Source organism: Salvelinus alpinus, chromosome 9, assembly GCF_045679555.1.
Source record: "Salvelinus alpinus chromosome 9, SLU_Salpinus.1, whole genome shotgun sequence".
Lineage (NCBI taxonomy): Eukaryota > Metazoa > Chordata > Actinopteri > Salmoniformes > Salmonidae > Salvelinus > Salvelinus alpinus.
The window spans coordinates 626,258-651,997 of record NC_092094.1 but is presented as its reverse complement, the minus strand read 5'-3'; the positions used below and the strand labels follow the sequence as shown (position 1 = coordinate 651,997).

Below are 25,740 nucleotides of genomic sequence, written 5' to 3'. Positions count from 1 at the left end.
AGCATCGTTGGTTAAATGTGAGCTACTATGACTTATCACCTCCCTGATCTTCTGGAAGGTTCTCCCATCTCCACAGAGGAACCATCAGGTTCTTGGTCACTTCCCTGACCAAGGCCCTTCTCCCCCCGATTGCTCAGTTTGGCCGGGCGTCCAGCTCTAGGAAGAGTCTTGGTGGTTCCAAACCTCTTTAGTTGTATCTCAGTTTGATATTACAATTTATTAAAAAGTAGCGGGAAAAGCTGCTTGAGATTATGTCATTACAACCAATTTTGCCTGCTGGGTTGATGCAGTTGCACAATATACACTAGATGGCATTCGGGAAAGTATTCAGACCCTTTGCCTTTTTCCACATTTTGTTACGTATAGCCTTATTCTAAAATTGATAATTGTTTTTTGCCCTTCCTCATTAATCTACATACAATACCCAATAACAACAAATATTACATTTGCACAAGTATTCAGACCCTTTACTCAGTACTTTGTTGAAACACCTTTGGCAGCGATTACAGCCTCAAGTCTTCTTGGGTATGACGCTACAAGGTTGGCACACCTGTATTTGGGGAGTTTCTCCCATTCTTTCTCTGCAGATCCTCTCAAGCTCTGTCAAGTTGGATGGGGAGCGTCGCTGGACAGCTATTTTCAGGTCTCTCCAGAGAGACCGGAATCTGTCTGGTTCAAGTCCGGGCTCTGGCTTGGCCACTCGAGAACATTTAGAGACTTCTCCTGAAGCCACTCCTGTGTTGTCTTGGCTGTGTGCTTAGGGTCGTTGTCCTGTTGGAAGGTGAACCTTCACCCCAGTCTGAGATCCTGAGCGCTCTGGAGCAGGTTTTCATCAAGAATCTCTCTGTACTTTGCTCCGTCATCTTTCCCTCGATCCTGACTAGTCTCCCAGTCCCTGCCGCTGAAAAACATCCCCACAGCATGATGCTGCCACCACCATGCTTCACAGTAGGAATGGTGCCAGGTTTCCTCCAGATGTGGCGCTTGACATTCAAGCCATTGAGTTCAATCTTTGGTTCATCAGACCAGAGAATCTTGTTTCTCATTGTCAGAGTCCTTTGGGTGCCTTTTGGCAAACTCCAAGCGAGCTGTCATGTGCCTTTTACTGAGGAGTGGCTTCCGTCTGGCCACTCTACTGTAAAGGCCTGATTGGTGGAGTGCTGCAGAGATGTTTGTCCTTCTGGAAGGTTCTCCCATCTCCACAGAGGAACTCTGGAGCTCTGTCAGAGTGACCATCGGGTTCTTGGTCACCTCCCTGACCAAGGCCCTTTTCCCCCGATTGCTCAGTTTGGCCGGGCGTCCAGCTCTAGGAAGAGTCTTGGTGGTTCCAAACTTCTTCCATTTAAGAATGATGGAGGCCACTGTGTTCTTGGGGACCTTCAACGCTGTAGAAATGTTTTGGTTCCCTTCCCCAGATCTGTGCCTCAACACAATCCTGTCTCGACGCTCTACGGACAATTCCTTCGACCTCATGGCTTGGTTTTTGCTGTGACATGCACTGTCAACTGTGGGACCTTAAAATAGGCAGGTGTGTTTTTTTCAAAATCATGTCCAATCAATGGAATTTACCACAGGTGAACTCCAATCAAGTTGTAGAAACAACCTGAAGGATGATCAATGGAAACAGGATGCACCTGAGCTCAATTTCAAGTCTCATAGCAAAGGGTCTGAATACTTATGTAAATGAGGAATTTCTGTTTTTGCAAGCATTTCTAAAAACCTGTTTTACCTTTGTCATTATGGGGTATTGTGTGTAGATTAAGGATTTGTGTTTATTGAATACCTTCTAGAAAAAGGCTGTAAATTAAAACATTTGGAAAAAGGGAAGGGGTCTGAATCATTTCCGAGTGCAATGTATATACAAAAGTATGTGGACACCCCTCCAAATTAGTGGATTTGGCTATTTCAGGCACACCCGTGGCTGATAGGTGTATAAAATCGAGCACACAGCCATGCGATCTCCATAGACAAACATTGGCAGTAGAATGGCCCTTACTGGAAGAGCTCAGTGACTTTCAACGTTGCACCGTCATAGGAGGCCACCTTTCCAACAAGTCAGTTCATCAAATTTCTGCCCTACTAGAGCTGCACCCCGTCAAATGTAAGTGTTGTTATTGTGAAGTGGAAACCTCTAGGAGCAACATCGGCCCAGCTGTGAAATGGTAGGCCACACAAGCTCACAGAACGGGAACGTTGAGTACTGAAACGCGTAAAAATCGTCTGTCCTCAGTTCCAACACTCACTCCCGAGTTCCAAACTGCCTCTGGAAGCAACGTCAGCACAATAACTGTTCCATCGGGAGCTTCAAGGAATGGGTTTCCATGGCCGAGCAGCCGCACGCACACAAGCCTAAGATCACCATGCGCCAAGCATCGGCTGGAGTGGTGTAAAGCTCAACGCCATTGGACTCTGGAGCAGTGGAAACGTGTTCTCTGGAGTGATGAATAACGCTTCACCATCTGGCAGTCTGACGGAACAGTCTGGATTTGTCAGATGCCAGGAGAACGCTACCTGCCCCAATGCTTAGTGCCAACTGTAAAGTTTGGTGGAGGAGGAATAATGGTCTGTAGCTGTTTTTCATGGTTCGGGCCCCTTAGTTCCAGTGACGGGAAATCTTAACGCTACAGCATACAATTACAATTACAATGATTCTGTGCTTCCAACTTTGTGGCAACATTTTAGGTAAGGCTCTTTCCTGTTTCAGCATGACAATGCTCCCGTGCACAAAGCGAGGTCTATACAGAAAGGGTTTGTTGAGATCGGTGTGGAAGAACTTGACTGGCCTGCACAGTGCCCTGACCTCAACTCCATCGAACACCTTTGGGATGAATTGGAACGCCAACTGTGAGCCAGGCCTAATCGCCCAACATCAGTGCCCGACCTCGCTAATGCTCTTGTTGTTGAATAAAAGCAAGTCCCCGCAGAAATGTTCCAACGTCTAATGGAAAACCTTCTCAGAAGAGTGGAGGCTGTTATAGCAGCAAAGAGGAGACCAACTCTACATTAATGCCCATGAGATGTTCAACTAGCATGTGTCCACATACTGTAGTAGCATAATCTGTAATCTTGCTCTATAATTCCAACATATCAGTTTCTGTTACCTACCATTTCCCCTCATTCATCTATAGTCCCAGACAGCTCAGCCTCACCCTAACCCTCACCATCACCCTCTTCCTTTCCCTTTCCCTCACCCTAACACTCACCATCACCCACTCCCTTTCCCTCACCCTAACCATCACCCACTCCCTTTCCCTCACCCTAACCCTCACCACCACCATCACCCACTCCCTTTCCCTCACCCTAACCCTCACCCTCACCATCACCCTTTCCCTCACCCTAACCCTCACCATCACCCACTCCCTTTCCCTCACCCTAACCCTCACCATCACTCACTCCCTTTCCCCCACCCTAACCCTCACCATCACCCACTCTCTTTCCCTCACCATCACCCACTCCCTTTCCCTTTCCCTCACCCTAACCCTCACCATCACCCTCACCATGTCCCTCACCCTAACCCCCCCTCACCCCCTTCCCCATCCCGCCAGCTCACCCTGGTGCGTAGTGTCCTCTGTGTTCAGGCTTGATGTGGTTCTGCTGGTGGTTCTGCTGGTGGTTCTGCTGGTGGTGCTGTTGCCCCAGGCAGGGGTAGTTGTTGTGTCTCAGCAGGCCCAGGGGTGGGGGGTAGGGGGTTTGGCAGGGGTGGGGGTTTCCCTGACGGAGGGGGATAGGGGGGCTCACGCCACACTGCAAACCACCCCCAGAAGAGGAAACTCCGGCCTGGGGTGATGAGTAAGAGTTAGGCCCTGGGGCACCGCTGTGGACCTCAGAAAAACAGCTGGGGAAACACAGAGGAGAATATATATATATTATATATTTACATATTTTACATTTTGATAATTTAGCTGCCGTTCTTATCCAGACTTCTAGTCATTCATCTAAAAGTAGCTAGGTCAGACAACCATGTGATTGTGTTCATTAATTCAATTGGAAATGTCCCTAGAATAGCATGTTATGAATTGGTTATTGTGTGTTGAGGTGGGTCGTGTTTATCAGGGCACTCAATTGAAAACGTTTTAAAACGTTTTACAACGGAAAACAAAAACGTATGTTTCTTGTTGGACAAATTCCTTTTTCAGTAAATTTTTTCCCCATTTGGTAGCTAATGAACACGACCCATAATTGTTGTTTGGTCACATTGATAAGCTGGTCACAGATCTGTTTGTGCTGTAGCTAACTCCTATGGTTGTTTGGCATGACAATGACAGACAACACAGACAGGTCTGGTTCATTAGGCACCAAAAGGATGAAAACTGACTGAAACAGCGAGGGAATACCTGGACCTGTCCAATAAGAAAAACCCAATTTACGTTTTCAAATACAAAACGTTTTAAACCGTTTTCCGGGAGCCACTCACATGTCAGTGCTGTCGTCCTCCTTACTGATGTAGTCCTCCAGAATACTGGTGTCAATGTTCGCTGGCTCCAAGGAGCTGGTAATATCATGACCTACAGAGAGAGAGGAGGGGGGAGAGTAGAAAAGAGAGAGAGGAGGGGGGGGAGTAGAACAGAGAGAGAGGAGGAGGGGGGGAGAGTAGAAAAGAGAGAGAGCAGTGTAAATATTGTTGTGCAGACAAACTCATCAAGATATTTATTGTATTCCCAACCGTTGTGGTGAATGTGTTGTACATCGGTTGTACCACCTGAGTGAACTAGACCATAGAGAGTGATGCTGGATTCTGTTTCACTGTTTGGGAATGCTAAGACCTTATCGCTTGTCTGAGTCCAGACAGGATGAGTTGGTGTTGGGTCCAGACAGGATGGGTTGGTGTTGGGTCCAGACAGGATGGGTTGGTGTTGGGTCCAGACAGGACTGGTTAGTGTTGGGTCCAGACAGGATGGGTTGGTGTTGGGTCCAGACAGGATGGGTTAGTGTTAGGTCCAGACAGGATGGGTTGGTGTTGGGTCCAGACAGGATGAGTTAGTGTTGGGTCCAGACAGGATGGGTTGGTGTTGGGTCCAGACAGGATGGGTTGGTGTTGGGTCCAGACAGGACTGGTTAGTGTTGGGTCCAGACAGGATGGGTTGGTGTTGGGTCCAGACAGGATAGGTTGGTGTTGGGTCCAGACAGGATGTGTTAGTGTTGGGTCCAGACAGGATGGGTTGGTGTTGGGTCCAGACAGGATGGGTTGGTGTTGAGTCCAGACAGGATGGGTTGGTGTTGGGTCCAGACAGGATGGGTTGGTGTTGGGTCCAGACAGGATGGGTTAGTGTTGGGTCCAGACAGGATGGGTTGGTGTTGGTTCCAGACAGGATGGGTTCGTGTTAGGTCCAGACAGGATGGGTTAGTGTTGGGTCCAGACAGGATGGGTTAGTGTTGGGTTCAGACAGGATGGGTTAGTGTTGGGTCCAGACAGGATGGGTTGGTGTTGGGTCCAGACAGGATGGGTTAGTGTTGGGTCCAGACAGGATGAGTTGGTGTTGGGTCCAGACAGGATGAGTTAGTGTTGACAGGTCGTCTGATAGCTGGGTCCAGATGAGTCAGTTCTTTTGTTTACCTCGCTACATTGTTCTTCATGTTACCTTTCTTTTCTGCAAAAAAACAACAACTGCTTTCTCTAATGATAAATACATACTAATTCTGACATGTCCATTTCAACCAATAGTAAGTATACTACGGAGATTCCTCCTCCTCCTCCTCCTCCTCCTCCTCCTCCTCAACAACCAGTCAGGAGCCAGTATACATTGCGCTAGTCGACTGGGTGCACCAGCAATGGTTTTTAGCTTGGTTTAAGTGTTGGCGTGTGAAATAATTCACCCCTCTATTCTCTCACCTAGCTCAACCTCCCTCCATCCAGGGACGTGGGACCGTACTCACCCCATCTCAGGCAAAGCTCCCCAAATCCAATACACATGACTCTACCCCATAATCCTCAGAAACACCAACATGTAGAGTACACAGACACACTTCTGTACACACAGACACTATTTCACTCAAACTATTTCTACAGGGGATTTCAATAAAAAAGCGAGTGAGTGTGACAAAGGGGAAGAAGGGTTGGATGAGGTTGGGTAGAGAGGGGTCAGAAAGAGGTATACAGTGGGTGGGCCATGGTTAGACAACTTGTCTCTCTCTCTCTCTCTCGATAGATGAAGTTGCTACTCAGTTCGGAATGTCAAACATGTCTGTGTTAGTGTCTCTCTCTCTCTTCACTCTCTGTCGTAAAACCCCTTGCTATTTAAAATCTCCCTTGATCAGCACTCAGCCACCTCTGATTTCCTCTCGTCACTCTCTGCCGCTCAGTCAGTGGTCTTTCCCCCATCTTTAGAAGCAGCCATGTCTCGTCCGTATCGCCCTCTGTGCGTTGTGGTATAGTTTCATAGAGATGTACAGAGGGCTGATGTGTATCTCTGTGCGTTGTGGTATAGTTTCATAGAGATGTACAGAGGGCTGATGTGTACCTCTGTGCGTTGTGGTATAGTTTCATAGAGATGTACAGAGGGCTGATGTGTATCTCTGTGCGTTGTGGTATAGTTTTATAGAGATGTACAGAGGGCTGATGTGTACCTCTGTGCGTTGTGGTATAGTTTCATAGAGATGTACAGAGGGCTGATGTGTACCTCTGTGCGTTGTGGTATAGTTTCATAGAGATGTACAGAGGGCTGATGTGTACCTCTGTGCGTTGTGGTATAGTTTCATAGAGATGTACAGAGGGCTGATGTGTACCTCTGTGCGTTGTGGTATAGTTTCATAGAGATGTACAGAGGGCTGATGTGTACCTCTGTGCGTTGTGGTATAGTTTCATAGAGATGTACAGAGGGCTGATGTGTATCTCTGTGCGTTGTGGTATAGTTTCATAGAGATGTACAGAGGGCTGATGTGTATCTCTGTGCGTTGTGGTATAGTTTCATAGAGATGTACAGAGGGCTGATGTGTATCTCTGTGCGTTGTGGTATAGTTTCATAGAGATGTACAGAGGGCTGATGTGTACCTCTGTGCGTTGTGGTATAGTTTCATAGAGATGTACAGAGGGCTGATGTGTACCTCTGTGCGTTGTGGTATAGTTTCATAGAGATGTACAGAGGGCTGATGTGTACCTCTGTGCGTTGTGGTATAGTTTCATAGAGATGTACAGAGGGCTGTTGTGTATCTCTCGTACAGCTGGACCACATCAGCATGTGTTTGATGACAGCAAGATGAAGTGTAAAAACAATTAGAGATCATAGATGGAGTGTCTTCATCTTCAGATGAAAAGTTCTTCAGCAATTCTTGGTAGGACAAGGTTCATGAATACATGCCAGAGCCAAGTGGAAGGAGGATGAGAAGGACAGAATGAGAGGAGGAGGAGCAGGAGAAGGAGAAGGAGAAGAGGGGGAAAGGAAGAGGAGGTGGAAATGGGGAGGAGGAGGAGGAGGAAGAGAGAATGAGAGGGGAAGGAGCAGGAGAAGGAGAAGGAGAAGAGGGGGAGAGGAAGAGGAGGAGGAAATGGGGAGGAGGGGGAGGAAGAGAGAATGAGAGGGGAAGGAGCAGGAGAAGGAGAAGGAGAAGGAGAAGAGGGGGAGAGGAAGAGGAGGAGGAAATGGGGAGGAGGGGGAGGAAGAGAGAATGAGAGGGGAAGGAGCAGGAGAAGGAGAAGGAGAAGGAGAAGAGGGGGAGAGGAAGAGGAGGAGGAAATGGGGAGGAGGAGGAGGAAGAGAGAATGAGAGGGGAAGGAGCAGGAGAAGGAGAAGGAGAAGGAGAAGAGGGGGAGAGGAAGAGGAGGAGGAAGAGAGAATGAGAGGGGAAGGAAAAGGAAGAGGATGGTTTTCACTTAAATAAAGTCCAGATGTGCACCTTGCCCAAACTGGCAGTAAATTCAGGCTGGCAGGACTGATAACAAAAGAGAGAGGGGGGTGGTTGGAGACAGACAGAGAGACAGGAGAGACAGGAGAGACAGGAGAGACAGGAGAGACAGGAGAGACAGGAGAGACAGGAGAGACAGAAGAGACAGAGACAGGAGAGACAGAGACAGGAGAGACAGAAGAGACAGAGACAGAAGAGACAGAGACAGGAGAGACAGAGACAGGAGAGACAGAGACAGGAGAGACAGAGACAGGAGAGACAGGAGAGACAGGAGAGACAGGAGAGACAGGAGAGACAGAGACAGGAGAGACAGAGACAGGAGAGACAGGAGAGACAGGAGAGACAGGAGAGACAGGAGAGACAGGAGAGACAGGAGAGACAGAGACAGGAGAGACAGGAGAGACAGGAGAGACAGGAGAGACAGAGACAGGAGAGACAGGAGAGACAGGAGAGACAGGAGAGACAGGCGAGACAGAGACAGGAGAGACAGAGACAGAGACAGGAGAGACAGAGACAGAGACAGAGACAGAGACAGAGACAGAGACAGAGACAGGAGAGACAGAGACAGGAGAGACAGAGACAGGAGAGACAGAGACAGGAGAGACAGGAGAGACAGAGACAGGAGAGACAGGAGAGACAGAGACAGGAGAGACAGAGACAGGAGAGACAGAGAGGAGAGACAGGAGAGACAGGAGAGACAGAGACAGGAGAGACAGAGACAGGAGAGACAGGAGAGAGACAGGAGAGACAGGAGAGACAGGAGAGACAGGAGAGACAGAGACAGGAGAGACAGAGACAGGAGAGACAGGAGAGACAGGAGAGACAGGAGAGACAGAGACAGGAGAGACAGAGACAGGAGAGACAGGAGAGACAGGAGAGACAGGAGAGACAGGAGAGACAGAGACAGGAGAGACAGAGACAGGAGAGACAGAGACAGGAGAGACAGGAGAGACAGGAGAGCAGTGTGGTTGGTCAGGGGCCAGTGTGCTATGCCAGTGTTTCAATGCATGAGTTGTCTACCATGTAATAACCCCATCTGAAGATGACAGAGGAGTTTCACTGGGTGTGTTCATCAATCTATCTAATGTCTGTCTGTTGATCTAATGTCTGTTGATTTAATGTCTGTTGATCTAATGTCTGTTGAACGAATGTCTTGTCTGTTGATCTAATGTCTGTCTGTTGATCTAATGTCTGTCTGTTGATCTAATGTCTTGTCTGTTGATCTAATGTCTGTCTGTTGATCTAATGTCGGTCTGTTGATCTAATGTCTTGTTTGTTGATCTAATGTCTGTCTGTTGATCTAATGTCTGTTGATTTAATGTCTGTTGATCTAATGTCTTGTCTGTTGATCTAATGTCTGTCTGTTGATCTAATGTCTGTCTGTTGATCTAATGTCTTGTCTGTTGATCTAATGTCTTGTCTGTTGATCTAATGTCTGTTGATTTAATGTCTGTTGATCTAATGTCTGTTGAACGAATGTCTTGTCTGTTGATCTAATGTCTGTCTGTTGATCTAATGTCTGTCTGTTGATCTAATGTCTTGTCTGTTGATCTAATGTCTGTCTCTTGATCTAATGTCGGTCTGTTGATCTAATGTCTTGCCTGTTGATCTAATGTCTGTCTGTTGATCTAATGTCTGTTGATTTAATGTCTGTTGATCTAATGTCTTGTCTGTTGATCTAATGTCTTGTCTGTTGATCTAATGTCTTGTCTGTTGATCTAATGTCTGTCTGTTGATCTAATGTCTGTTGATCTAATGTCTTGTCTGTTGATCTAATGTCTTGTCTGTTGATCTAATGTCTTGTCTGTTGATCGAATGTCTGTTCTCTGCTGATCTTTCTAGCCATCTTTCTCCTGCAGCAGAAAAGTAACCAATGATAACCATTTTAAGAGTCTTTGGTATGACTTGACTGGGAATCGAACCCCCAACCTTCCAATCTCAGGACGGACTTTATTACATGGCCACTGAATTAGTTCCAGTCCCATTGTATGAGAGAATACAAGTATAACTTGTATAACAGTCCAGAACGCAATCATCACCAGTGCAGCAGACTATAGTACTGCACAGTATAATGTATGAATGCTGCCTGCTCTGTAGAAGAAAATTATTTCATTTGTGTAAGTATTGGTGTGTGTGTGTGTGTGTGTGTGTGTGTGTGTGTGTGTGTGTGTGTGTGTGTGTGTGTGTGTGTGTGTGTGTGTCTTAATAAATGTTAATAATTCATCACATTCCCAGCAGCACAAAGTCCATTACTATGATCATCAGACTGTCAACATGACACACACAGTTTCAACTGTTATCACCATAATGTTATCACTATACTGTTATCACCACACTGTTATCATCATACTGTTATCACTATACTGTTACATACTGTTATCACCATACTGTTATCACCATACTGTTATCACCATACTGTTATCACCATACTGTTATCACCATACTGTTATCACTATACTGTTATCACTATACTGTTATCACCATACTGTTTTCACCATACTGTTATCATCATACTGTTATCACTATACTGTTATCACCATACTGTTATCATCATACTGTTATCACTATACTGTTACATACTGTTATCACTATACTGTTATCACTATACTGTTATCACTATACTGTTATCCCTATACTGTTATCACTATACTGTTATCACTATACTGTTATCACCATACTGTTATCACTACACTGTTATCACTATACTGTTATCACTATACTGTTATCACCATACTGTTATTACTACACTGTTATCACTATACTGTTATCACTATACAGTTATCACCATACTGTTATCACTATACTGTTATCACCATACTGTTATCAGTATACTGTTATCACTATACTGTTATCACCATACTGTTATCACTATAGTGTTATCACCATACTGTTATCACTATACAGTTATCACCATACTGTTATCACCATACTGTTATCACCATACTGTTATCACTATACAGTTATCACTATACAGTTATCATCATACTGTTATCACCATACTGTTATCACCATACTGTTATCACCATACTGTTATCACCATACTGTTACCACTATACTGTTATCATCATACAGTTATCACCATACTGTTATCACCATACTGTTATCACTATACTGTTATCACTATACTGTTATCACCATACTGTTATCACCATACTGTTACATACTGTTATCACCATACTGTTATCACCATACTGTTATCACCATACGGTTACATACTGTTATCACCATACTGTTATCACCATACTGTTATCACTATACTGTTATCACTATACTGTTATCACCATACTGTTATCACCATACTGTTACCACCATAATGTTATCACCATACTGTTATCACAATACTGTTATCACCATACTGTTATCATTATACTGTTATCACTATACTGTTATCACCATGCTGTTATCACCATGCTGTTATCACCATACTGTTATCACTATACTGTTATCACCATACTGTTATCATTATACTGTTATCACTATACTGTTATCACCATACTGTTATCACCATACTGTTATCACCATACTGTTATCACTATACTGTTATCACCATACTGTTATCACCATACTGTTATCACTATACAGTTATCACCATACTGTTATCATCATACTGTTATCCCTATACTGTTATCATCATACTGTTATCACCATACTGTTCTCACTATACTGTTATCACCATACTGTTATCACCATACTGTTATTGCCATACTGTTATCACTATACTGTTATCACCATACTGTTACCACCATACTGTTATCACTATACTGTTATCACTATACTGCTATCACTATACTGTTATCACTATACTGTTATCACCATACTGTTATCACCATACTGTTATCACCATACTGTTATCGCTATACTGTTATCACAATACTGTTATCATCATACTGTTATCCCTATACTGTTATCATCATACTGTTATCATCATACTGTTATCACTATACTGTTATCACCATACTGTTATCACCATACTGTTATCACCATACTGTTATCGCCATACTGTTATCGCCATACTGTTATCGCCATACTGTTACCACCATACTGTTATCACTATACTGTTATCACTATACTGCTATCACTATACTGTTATCACCATACTGTTATCGCCATACTGTTATCGCCATACTGTTATCGCCATACTGTTATCGCTATACTGTTATCACCATACTGTTATCACCATACTGTTATCACCATACTGTTATCACCATACTGTTATCACTATACTGTTATCACTATACTGTTATCACTATACTGTTATCCCTATACTGTTACCACCATACTGTTATCACCATACTGTTATCACCATACTGTTATCACTATACTGTTATCACTATACTGCTATCACTATACTGTTATCACCATACTGTTATCACCATACTGTTATCGCCATACTGTTATCGCCATACTGTTATCGCTATACTGTTATCACCATACTGTTATCACCATACTGTTATCACTATACTGTTATCACCATACTGTTATCACTATACTGTTATCACTATACTGTTATCACCATACTGTTATCACCATACTGTTACATACTGTTATCACCATACTGTTACCACCATACTGTTATCACCATACGGTTACATACTGTTATCACCATACTGTTATCACCATACTGTTATCACTATACTGTTATCACTATACTGTTATCACCATACTGTTATCACCATACTGTTACCATCATAATGTTATCACCATACTGTTATCACAATACTGTTATCACCATACTGTTATCATTATACTGTTATCACTATACTGTTATCACCATGCTGTTATCACCATGCTGTTATCACTATACTGTTATCACTATACTGTTATCACCATACTGTTATCATTATACTGTTATCACTATACTGTTATCACCATACTGTTATCACCATACTGTTATCACCATACTGTTATCACTATACTGTTATCACCATACTGTTATCACCATACTGTTATCACTATACAGTTATCACCATACTGTTATCATCATACTGTTATCCCTATACTGTTATCATCATACTGTTATCACCATACTGTTCTCACCATACTGTTATCACCATACTGTTATCACCATACTGTTATCGCCATACTGTTATCACTATACTGTTATCACCATACTGTTACCACCATACTGTTATCACTATACTGTTATCACTATACTGCTATCACTATACTGTTATCAGTATACTGTTATCACCATACTGTTATCACCATACTGTTATCACCATACTGTTATCGCTATACTGTTATCACAATACTGTTATCATCATACTGTTATCCCTATACTGTTATCATCATACTGTTATCACCATACTGTTATCACCATACTGTTATCACCATACTGTTATCGCCATACTGTTATCGCCATACTGTTATCGCCATACTGTTACCACCATACTGTTATCACTATACTGTTATCACTATACTGCTATCACTATACTGTTATCACCATACTGTTATCGCTATACTGTTATCACCATACTGTTATCACCATACTGTTATCACTATACTGTTATCACCATACTGTTATCACTATACTGTTATCACTATACTGTTATCACCATACTGTTATCACCATACTGTTACATACTGTTATCACCATACTGTTATCACCATACTGTTATCACCATACGGTTACATACTGTTATCACCATACTGTTATCACCATACTTTTATCACTATACTGTTATCACTATACTGTTATCACCATACTGTTATCACCATACTGTTACCACCATAATGTTATCACCATACTGTTATCACAATACTGTTATCACCATACTGTTATCATTATACTGTTATCACTATACTGTTATCACCATGCTGTTATCACCATGCTGTTATCACTATACTGTTATCACTATACTGTTATCACCATACTGTTATCATTATACTGTTATCACTATACTGTTATAACCATACTGTTATCACCATACTGTTATCACCATACTGTTATCACTATACTGTTATCACCATACTGTTATCACCATACTGTTATCACTATACAGTTATCACCATACTGTTATCATCATACTGTTATCGCCATACTGTTATCGCCATACTGTTATCGCTATACTGTTATCACCATACTGTTATCACCATACTGTTATCACTATACTGTTATCACCATACTGTTATCACTATACTGTTATCACTATACTGTTATCACCATACTGTTATCACCATACTGTTACATACTGTTATCACCATACTGTTATCACCATACTGTTATCACCATACGGTTACATACTGTTATCACCATACTGTTATCACCATACTGTTATCACTATACTGTTATCACTATACTGTTATCACCATACTGTTATCACCATACTGTTACCACCATAATGTTATCACCATACTGTTATCACAATACTGTTATCACCATACTGTTATCATTATACTGTTATCACTATACTGTTATCACCATGCTGTTATCACCATGCTGTTATCACTATACTGTTATCACTATACTGTTATCACCATACTGTTATCATTATACTGTTATCACTATACTGTTATCACCATACTGTTATCACCATACTGTTATCACCATACTGTTATCACTATACTGTTATCACCATACTGTTATCACCATACTGTTATCACTATACAGTTATCACCATACTGTTATCATCATACTGTTATCCCTATACTGTTATCATCATACTGTTATCACCATACTGTTCTCACCATACTGTTATCACCATACTGTTATCACCATACTGTTATCGCCATACTGTTATCACTATACTGTTATCACCATACTGTTACCACCATACTGTTATCACTATACTGTTATCACTATACTGCTATCACTATACTGTTATCAGTATACTGTTATCACCATACTGTTATCACCATACTGTTATCACCATACTGTTATCGCTATACTGTTATCACAATACTGTTATCATCATACTGTTATCCCTATACTGTTATCATCATACTGTTATCACCATACTGTTATCACCATACTGTTATCACCATACTGTTATCGCCATACTGTTATCGCCATACTGTTATCGCCATACTGTTATCGCCATACTGTTACCACCATACTGTTATCACTATACTGTTATCACTATACTGCTATCACTATACTGTTATCACCATACTGTTATCGCTATACTGTTATCACCATACTGTTATCACCATACTGTTATCACTATACTGTTATCACCATACTGTTATCACTATACTGTTATCACTATACTGTTATCACCATACTGTTATCACCATACTGTTACATACTGTTATCACCATACTGTTATCACCATAATGTTATCACCATACGGTTACATACTGTTATCACCATACTGTCATCACCATACTGTTATCACTATACTGTTATCACTATACTGTTATCACCATACTGTTATCACCATACTGTTACCACCATAATGTTATCACCATACTGTTATCACAATACTGTTATCACCATACTGTTATCATTATACTGTTATCACTATACTGTTATCACCATGCTGTTATCACCATGCTGTTATCACTATACTGTTATCACTATACTGTTATCACCATACTGTTATCATTATACTGTTATCACTATACTGTTATCACCATACTGTTATCACCATACTGTTATCACCATACTGTTATCACTATACTGTTATCACCATACTGTTATCACCATACTGTTATCACTATACAGTTATCACCATACTGTTATCATCATACTGTTATCCCTATACTGTTATCATCATACTGTTATCACCATACTGTTCTCACCATACTGTTATCACCATACTGTTATCACCATACTGTTATCGCCATACTGTTATCACTATACTGTTATCACCATACTGTTACCACCATACTGTTATCACTATACTGTTATCACTATACTGCTATCACTATACTGTTATCACTATACTGTTATCACCATACTGTTATCACCATACTGTTATCACCATACTGTTATCGCTATACTGTTATCACAATACTGTTATCATCATACTGTTATCCCTATACTGTTATCATCATACTGTTATCACCATACTGTTATCACCATACTGTTATCACCATACTGTTATCACCATACTGTTATCGCCATACTGTTATCGCCATACTGTTATCGCCATACTGTTACCACCATACTGTTATCACTATACTGTTATCACTATACTGCTATCACTATACTGTTATCACCATACTGTTATCGCCATACTGTTATCGCCATACTGTTATCGCCATACTGTTATCGCCATACTGTTATCACTATACTGTTATCACCATACTGTTACCACCATACTGTTATCACCATACTGTTATCACTATACTGTTATCACTATACTGTTATCACTATACTGTTATCCCTATACTGTTACCACCATACTGTTATCACCATACTGTTATCACCATACTGTTATCACTATACTGTTATCACTATACTGCTATCACTATACTGTTATCACCATACTGTTATCACCATACTGTTATCGCCATACTGTTATCGCCATACTGTTATCGCTATACTGTTATCACCATACTGTTATCACCATACTGTTATCACTATACTGTTATCACCATACTGTTATCACTATACTGTTATCACTATACTGTTATCACCATACTGTTATCACCATACTGTTACAAACTGTTATCACCATACTGTTATCACCATACTGTTATCACCATACGGTTACATACTGTTATCACCATACTGTTATCACCATACTGTTATCACTATACTGTTATCACTATACTGTTATCACCATACTGTTATCACCATACTGTTACCACCATAATGTTATCACCATACTGTTATCACAATACTGTTATCACCATACTGTTATCATTATACTGTTATCACTATACTGTTATCACCATGCTGTTATCACCATGCTGTTATCACTATACTGTTATCACTATACTGTTATCACCATACTGTTATCATTATACTGTTATCACTATACTGTTATCACCATACTGTTATCACCATACTGTTATCACCATACTGTTATCACTATACTGTTATCACCATACTGTTATCACCATACTGTTATCACTATACAGTTATCACCATACTGTTATCATCATACTGTTATCCCTATACTGTTATCATCATACTGTTATCACCATACTGTTCTCACCATACTGTTATCACCATACTGTTATCACCATACTGTTATCACCATACTGTTATCGCCATACTGTTATCGCCATACTGTTATCACTATACTGTTATCACCATACTGTTATCACTATACTGTTATCACTATACTGCTATCACTATACTGTTATCACTATACTGTTATCACCATACTGTTATCACCATACTGTTATCACCATACTGTTATCGCTATACTGTTATCACAATACTGTTATCATCATACTGTTATCCCTATACTGTTATCATCATACTGTTATCACCATACTGTTATCACCATACTGTTATCACCATACTGTTATCACCATACTGTTATCGCCATACTGTTATCGCCATACTGTTATCGCCATACTGTTACCACCATACTGTTATCACTATACTGTTATCACTATACTGCTATCACTATACTGTTATCACCATACTGTTATCGCCATACTGTTATCGCCATACTGTTATCGCCATACTGTTATCGCTATACTGTTATCACCATACTGTTATCACCATACTGTTATCACCATACTGTTATCACCATACTGTTATCACTATACTGTTATCACTATACTGTTATCACTATACTGTTATTCCTATACTGTTACCACCATACTGTTATCACCATACTGTTATCACCATACTGTTATCACTATACTGTTATCACTATACTGCTATCACTATACTGTTATCACCATACTGTTATCACCATACTGTTATCGCCATACTGTTATCGCCATACTGTTATCGCTATACTGTTATCACCATACTGTTATCACCATACTGTTATCACTATACTGTTATCACCATACTGTTATCACTATACTGTTATCACTATACTGTTATCACCATACTGTTATCACCATACTGTTACATACTGTTATCACCATACTGTTATCACCATACTGTTATCACCATACGGTTACATACTGTTATCACCATACTGTTATCACCATACTGTTATCACTATACTGTTATCACTATACTGTTATCACCATACTGTTATCACCATACTGTTACCACCATAATGTTATCACCATACTGTTATCACAATACTGTTATCACCATACTGTTATCATTATACTGTTATCACTATACTGTTATCACCATGCTGTTATCACCATGCTGTTATCACTATACTGTTATCACTATACTGTTATCACCATACTGTTATCATTATACTGTTATCACCATACTGTTATCACCATACTGTTATCACTATACTGTTATCACCATACTGTTATCACCATACTGTTATCACTATACAGTTATCACCATACTGTTATCATCATACTGTTATCCCTATACTGTTATCATCATACTGTTATCACCATACTGTTCTCACCATACTGTTATCACCATACTGTTATCACCATACTGTTATCGCCATACTGTTATCACTATACTGTTATCACCATACTGTTACCACCATACTGTTATCACTATACTGTTATCACTATACTGCTATCACTATACTGTTATCACTATACTGTTATCACCATACTGTTATCACCATACTGTTATCACCATACTGTTATCGCTATACTGTTATCACAATACTGTTATCATCATACTGTTATCCCTATACTGTTATCATCATACTGTTATCATCATACTGTTATCACTATACTGTTATCACCATACTGTTATCGCCATACTGTTATCGCCATACTGTTATCGCCATACTGTTACCACCATACTGTTATCACTATACTGTTATCACTATACTGCTATCACTATACTGTTATCACCATACTGTTATCGCCATACTGTTATCGCCATACTGTTATCACCATACTGTTATCGCTATACTGTTATCACCATACTGTTATCACCATACTGTTATCACCATACTGTTATCACTATACTGTTATCACTATACTGTTATCACTATACTGTTATCACTATACTGTTATCCCTATACTGTTACCACCATACTGTTATCACCATACTGTTATCACCATACTGTTATCACTATACTGTTATCACTATACTGCTATCACTATACTGTTATCACCATACTGTTATCGCCATACTGTTATCGCCATACTGTTATCGCCATACTGTTATCGCTATACTGTTATCACCATACTGTTATCACCATACTGTTATCACTATACTGTTATCACCATACTGTTAATACTATACTGTTATCACTATACTGTTATCACCATACTGTTATCACTATACTGTTATCACTATACTGTTATCCCTATACTGTTACCACCATACTGTTATCACCATACTGTTATCACCATACTGTTATCACCATACTGTTATCACCATACTGTTATCACTATACTGTTATCACTATACTGTTACCACTATACTGTTATCACCATACTGTTATCACCATACTGTTATCACCATACTGTTATCACTATACAGTTATCACCATACTGTTATCATCATACTGTTATCCCTATACTGTTATCATCATGCTGTTATCATCATACTGTTATCACCATACTGTTATCACCATACTGTTATCACTATACTGTTATCACTATACTGTTATCACCATACTGTTATCACCATACTGTTATCACCATACTGTTATCACCATACTGTTATCGCCATACTGTTATCACTATACTGTTATCACCATACTGTTACCACCATACTGTTATCACTATACTGTTATCACTATACTGCTATCACTATACTGTTATCACTATACTGTTATCACCATACTGTTATCACCATACTGTTATCGCCATACTGTTATCACCATACTGTTATCATCATACTGTTATCATCATACTGTTATCATCATACTGTTATCCCTATACTGTTATCATCATACTGTTATCATCATACTGTTATCACCATACTGTTATCACTATACTGTTATCACTATACTGTTATCACCATACTGTTATCACCATACTGTTATCACCATACTGTTATCACCATACTGTTACCACCATACTGTTATCACTATACTGTTATCACTATACTGTTATCACCATACTGTTATCACCATACTGTTATCACCATACTGTTATCACCATACTGTTATCGCTATACTGTTATCACCATACTGTTATCGCTATACTGTTATCACCATACTGTTATCACCATACTGTTATCACCATACTGTTATCACCATACTGTTATCACCATACTGTTATCACCATACTGTTATCACTATACTGTTATCACTATACTGTTACCACTATACTGTTATCACCATACTGTTATCACCATACTGTTATCACCATACTGTTATCACTATACAGTTATCACCATACTGTTATCATCATACTGTTATCCCTATACTGTTATCATCATGCTGTTATCATCATACTGTTATCACCATACTGTTATCACCATACTGTTATCACTATACTGTTATCACTATACTGTTATCACCATACTGTTATCACCATACTGTTATCACCATACTGTTATCACCATACTGTTATCGCCATACTGTTATCACTATACTGTTATCACCATACTGTTACCACCATACTGTTATCACTATACTGTTATCACTATACTGCTATCACTATACTGTTATCACTATACTGTTATCACCATACTGTTATCACCATACTGTTATCGCCATACTGTTATCACCATACTGTTATCATCATACTGTTATCATCATACTGTTATCATCATACTGTTATCCCTATACTGTTATCATCATACTGTTATCATCATACTGTTATCACCATACTGTTATCACTATACTGTTATCACTATACTGTTATCACCATACTGTTATCACCATACTGTTATCACCATACTGTTATCACCATACTGTTATCACCATACTGTTACCACCATACTGTTATCACTATACTGTTATCACTATACTGTTATCACCATACTGTTATCACCATACTGTTATCACCATACTGTTATCACCATACTGTTATCGCTATACTGTTATCACCATACTGTTATCGCTATACTGTTATCACCATACTGTTATCACCATACTGTTATCACTATACTGTTATCACTATACTGTTATCACTATACTGTTATCACCATACTGTTATCACTATACTGTTATCACTATACTGTTACCACCATACTGTTATCACCATACTGTTATCACCATACTGTTATGACCATACTGTTATCACTATACTGTTATCACTATACTGTTACCACTATACTGTTATCACCATACTGTTATCACCATACTCTTATCACCATACTGTTATCATTATAATGTTACCACCATACTGTTATCACTATACTGTTATCACCATACTGTTATCACCATACTGTTATCACTATACTGTTACCACTATACTGTTATCACCATACTGTTATCACCATACTGTTATCACTATACTGTTATCACCATACTGTTATCACTATACAGTTATCACTATACTGTTATCACTATACTGTTATCACCATACTGTTATCATCATACTGTTATCACTATACTGTTATCACCATACTGTTATCACTATACTGTTACCACCATACTGTTATCACTATACTGTTATCACCATACTGTTATCACCATACTGTTATCACCATACTGTTATCACCATACTGTTATCATTATACTGTTACCACCATACTGTTATCACTATACTGTTATCACCATACTGTTATCATCATACTGTTATCACTATACTGTTATCACTATACTGTTATCACTATACTGTTATCACTATACTGTTATCACCATACTGTTATCACCATACAACAACCAAGACTAGCCTGACTTAGTTATTCATCTGTATCACACTGAGCTTTGCCCCTAAGTTGTTTTAACATTAAAATTTTTTAATGTTACCTTTATTTAACTAGTCAGTTAAGAACAAATTCTTATTTACAATGACGGCCTACCCCGGCCAAACCCGGACGACGCTGGGTCAATTGTGCGCCGCCCTATGGGACTCCCAATCACAGCCGGTTGTGATACAGCCTGGATTCGAACCAGGGTGTCTGTAGTGAGCTGATCTTTTAAAATACATTTTGTATTTTGTATATATTTTTTTGAAACAAGTTACATGAATTATATTGAGAAACCGGTCACGGAAGTACCTCTGAATGGTTGGAGCATGAGTAAACTATAGTCCTTCATTAGATGTAATGTCTGAGTGTCTCAAAGGAAACTGTTCCTTTATGCCCCTGAATCTCAGCTTCCTCGTTCTCCGCTCAACGTGTCCCACAACCCGAGTCACAGTAGAAAAACAATAGAAATAACAAACAAATAACAACAAAATGACTGACACAAGTAAACAAACATGATTAACACTAGGATACCCCTCAAACAGAGAGATAGACAGAGAGGCAGACACACAGAGAGACAGAGATAGACAGAGAGAGTCAGAGAGACGGAGATAGTCAGAGAGACAGAGATAGACAGAGAGAGATTGGCTTTTTACCAAATTACCGTACAACAGACCATGTATTCACCCTACACACCCTAATTGACAACCAAACAAACCAAAACAAAGGCAAAGTCTTCTCATGCTTTGTTGATTTCAAAAAAGCCTTCGACTCAATTTGGCATGAGGGTCTGCTGTACAAATTGATGGAAAGTGGTGTTGGGGGTAAAACATACGACATTATAAAGTCCATGTACACAAACAACAAGTGTGCGGTTAAAATTGGCAAAAAACACACACATTTCTTCACACAGGGTCGTGGGGTGAGAGAGGGATGCAGCTTAAGCCCCACCCTCTTCAACATATATATCAACGAATTGGCGCGGGCACTAGAACAGTCTGCAGCACCTGGCCTCACCCTACTAGAATCCGAAGTCAAATGTCTACTGTTTGCTGATGATCTGGTGCTTCTGTCACCAACCAAGGAGGGCCTACAGCAGCACCTAGATCTTCTGCACAGATTCTGCCAGACCTGGGCCCTGACAGTAAATCTCAGTAAGACCAAAATAATGGTGTTCCAAAAAAGGTCCAGTCGCCAGGACCACAAATTCCATCTAGACACTGTTGCCCTAGAGCACACAAAAAACGATACATACCTCGGCCTAAACATCAGCGCCACAGGTAACTTCCACAAAGCTGTGAACGATCTGAGATACAAGGCAAGAAGGGCATTCTATGCCATCAAAAGGAACATAAATTTCAACATACCAAATAGGATCTGGCTAAAAATACTTGAATCAGTCATAGAGCCCATTGCCCTTTATGGTTGTGAGGTCTGGGGTCCGCTCACCAACCAAGACTTCACAAAATGGGACAAACACCAAATTGAGACTCTGCATGCAGAATTCTGCAAAAATATCCTCCGTGTACAACGTAGAACACCAAATAATGCATGCAGAGCAGAATTAGGCCGATACCCACTAATTATCAAAATCCAGAAAAGAGCCGTTAAATTCTACAACCACCTAAAAGGAAGCGATTCCCAAACCTTCCATAACAAAGCCATCACCTATAGAGAGATGAACCTGGAGAAGAGTCCCCTAAGCAAGCTGGTCCTGGGGCTCTGTTCACAAACACAAACAGACCCCACAGAGCCACAGGACAACAGCACAATTAGACCCAACCAAATCATGAGAAAACAAAAAGATAATTACTTGACACATTGGAAAGAATTAACAAAAAAACAGAGCAAACTAGAATGCTATTTGGCCCTAAACAGAGAGTACACAGTGGCAGAATACCTGACCACTGTGACTGACCCAAACTTAAGGAAAGCTTTGACTATGTACAGACTCAGTGAGCATAGCCTTGCTATTGAGAAAGGCCGTCGTAGGCAGACATGGCTCTCAAGAGAAGACAGGCTATGTGCTCACTGCTCACAAAATGAGGTGGAAACTGAGCTGCACTTCCTAACCTCCTACCAAATGTATGACCATATTAGAGAGACATATTTCCCTCAGATCACACAGACCCACAAAGAATTCGAAAACAAATCCAATTTTGATCAACTCCCATATCTACTGGGTGAAATTCCACAGTGTTCCATCACAGCAGCAAGATTTGTGACCTGTTGCCACAAGAAAAGGTCAACCAGTGAAGAACAAACACCATTGTAAATACAACCCATATTTATGCTTATTTATTTTCCCTTGTGTACTTTAACCATTTGTACATTGTTACAACACTGTATATATACAATATGACATTTGTAATATCTTTATTGTTTTGAAACTTCTGTATGTGTAATGTTTACTGTTAATTTTTATTGTTCATTTAACTTTTGTATATTATCTACCTCACTTGCTTTGGCAATGTTAACACATGTTTCCCATGCCAATAAAGGCCCTTGAATTGAATTTAATTGAGAGAGAGATAGACAGAGAGACGGAGATAGTCAGAGAGACAGAGATAGTCAGAGAGACAGAGATAGTCAGAGAGACAGAGATAGTCAGATAGACAGAGATAGTCAGAGAGACAGAGATAGACAGAGATAGTCAGAGAGACAGAGATAGTCAGAGAGACAGAGATAGTCAGAAAGACAGAGATAGTCAGAGAGACAGAGATAGTCAGAGAGACAGAGATAGTCAGAGAGACAGAGATAGACAGAGGGCAGTGTACTGTACCTGCGCGCAGCCAAAGCATGGTGACGTTCTGAAGAGGAGAGGGAGCACCTGAACCAAAATACGAGAAGATAAAATCCCTCTCTATTTTTCACATCATTCTTTCCCTACAGCTGTCGTGGTAACGCTTTCCGTTTTTCTCCTGAGACCTGCCCGAGAGTCGCAATTTGGGTTTACAAATGTGTGTGGGACTGTGTGTGTGTGTGTTGTAATGGGGATTACTCCCCAGTCCAGTCATGAGACAGGGCTGTACCAGTTCGACACACACAGCACCCGGCACACCGGGCTGGCCGACCTGGCTCCAAGGATTAGGAGAGGGAGAGAGGGAGCGAGAGAGACAGAGAGAAAGAGTGAAGACAGAGTAGGGAATGAAAGAAAGGTAGATACAGCATGCCATTGACATTGGGGGGAGAGAGAGAGATCACAGGAGGGGAGGGGTGAAGAGTACAATAGTACTCTACGATAGTACTCTAGGATCTACAATAGTACTCTACGATAGTACTCTACGACAGTACTCTAAGCTCTACGATAGTACTCTACGATAGTACTCTACGATAGTACTCTAAGCTCTACGATAGTACTCTACAATAGTACTCTACGATAGTACTCTACGATCTACGATAGTACTCTACGATAGTACTCTACGATCTACGATAGTACTCTACGATAGTACTCTACGATCTACGATAGTACTCTACGATAGTACTATACGATAGTACTCTACGATAGTACTCTAAGCTCTACGATAGTACTCTACGATAGTACTCTACGATCTACGATAGTACTCTACGATAGTACGCTACGATCTACGATAGTACTCTACGATAGTACTCTACGATAATACTCTACGATCTACAATAGTACTCTACGATAGTACTCTACGATCTACGATAGTACTCTATGATAGTACTCTACGATAGTACTCTACAATAGTACTCTACGAGCTACGATGGTACTCTACGATGGTACTCTACGATAGTACTCTATGATCTACGATAGTACTCTACGATAGTACTCTACGATAGTACTCTACGATCTACGATAGTACTCTACGATAGTACTCTACAATCTACAATAGTACTCTACGATAGTACTCTACGATAGTACTCTACGATCTACGATAGTACTCTACGATAATACTCTACGATAGTACTCTACGGTGGTACTCTACGATCTATGATAATACTCTACGATAGTACTCTATGATAGTACTCTACGATAGCACTCTACGATCTATGATAGTACTCTACGATAGTACTCTACGATAGTACTCTACGATCTACGATAGTACTCTACG

At 40.4% G+C, this 25,740-nt stretch overlaps 1 protein-coding gene across 5 annotated transcripts in view; it reads right to left on the bottom strand.

Annotated features, from left to right (window-relative positions):
• myrf (myelin regulatory factor) overlaps positions 1-25,740 on the bottom strand; it is a 117,831-nt gene that overhangs the window by 84,385 nt on the left and 7,706 nt on the right. For all 5 annotated transcript variants that reach the window (XM_071415628.1, XM_071415632.1, XM_071415630.1 and 2 more), the window contains exons 2-3: positions 4,415-4,505; positions 3,551-3,835 (exon numbers count right to left, since the gene is read on the bottom strand). In XM_071415628.1, the coding sequence (XP_071271729.1) occupies positions 3,551-3,835; positions 4,415-4,505 (376 nt within the window). The remainder of the gene's footprint in view (positions 1-3,550; positions 3,836-4,414; positions 4,506-25,740) is intronic.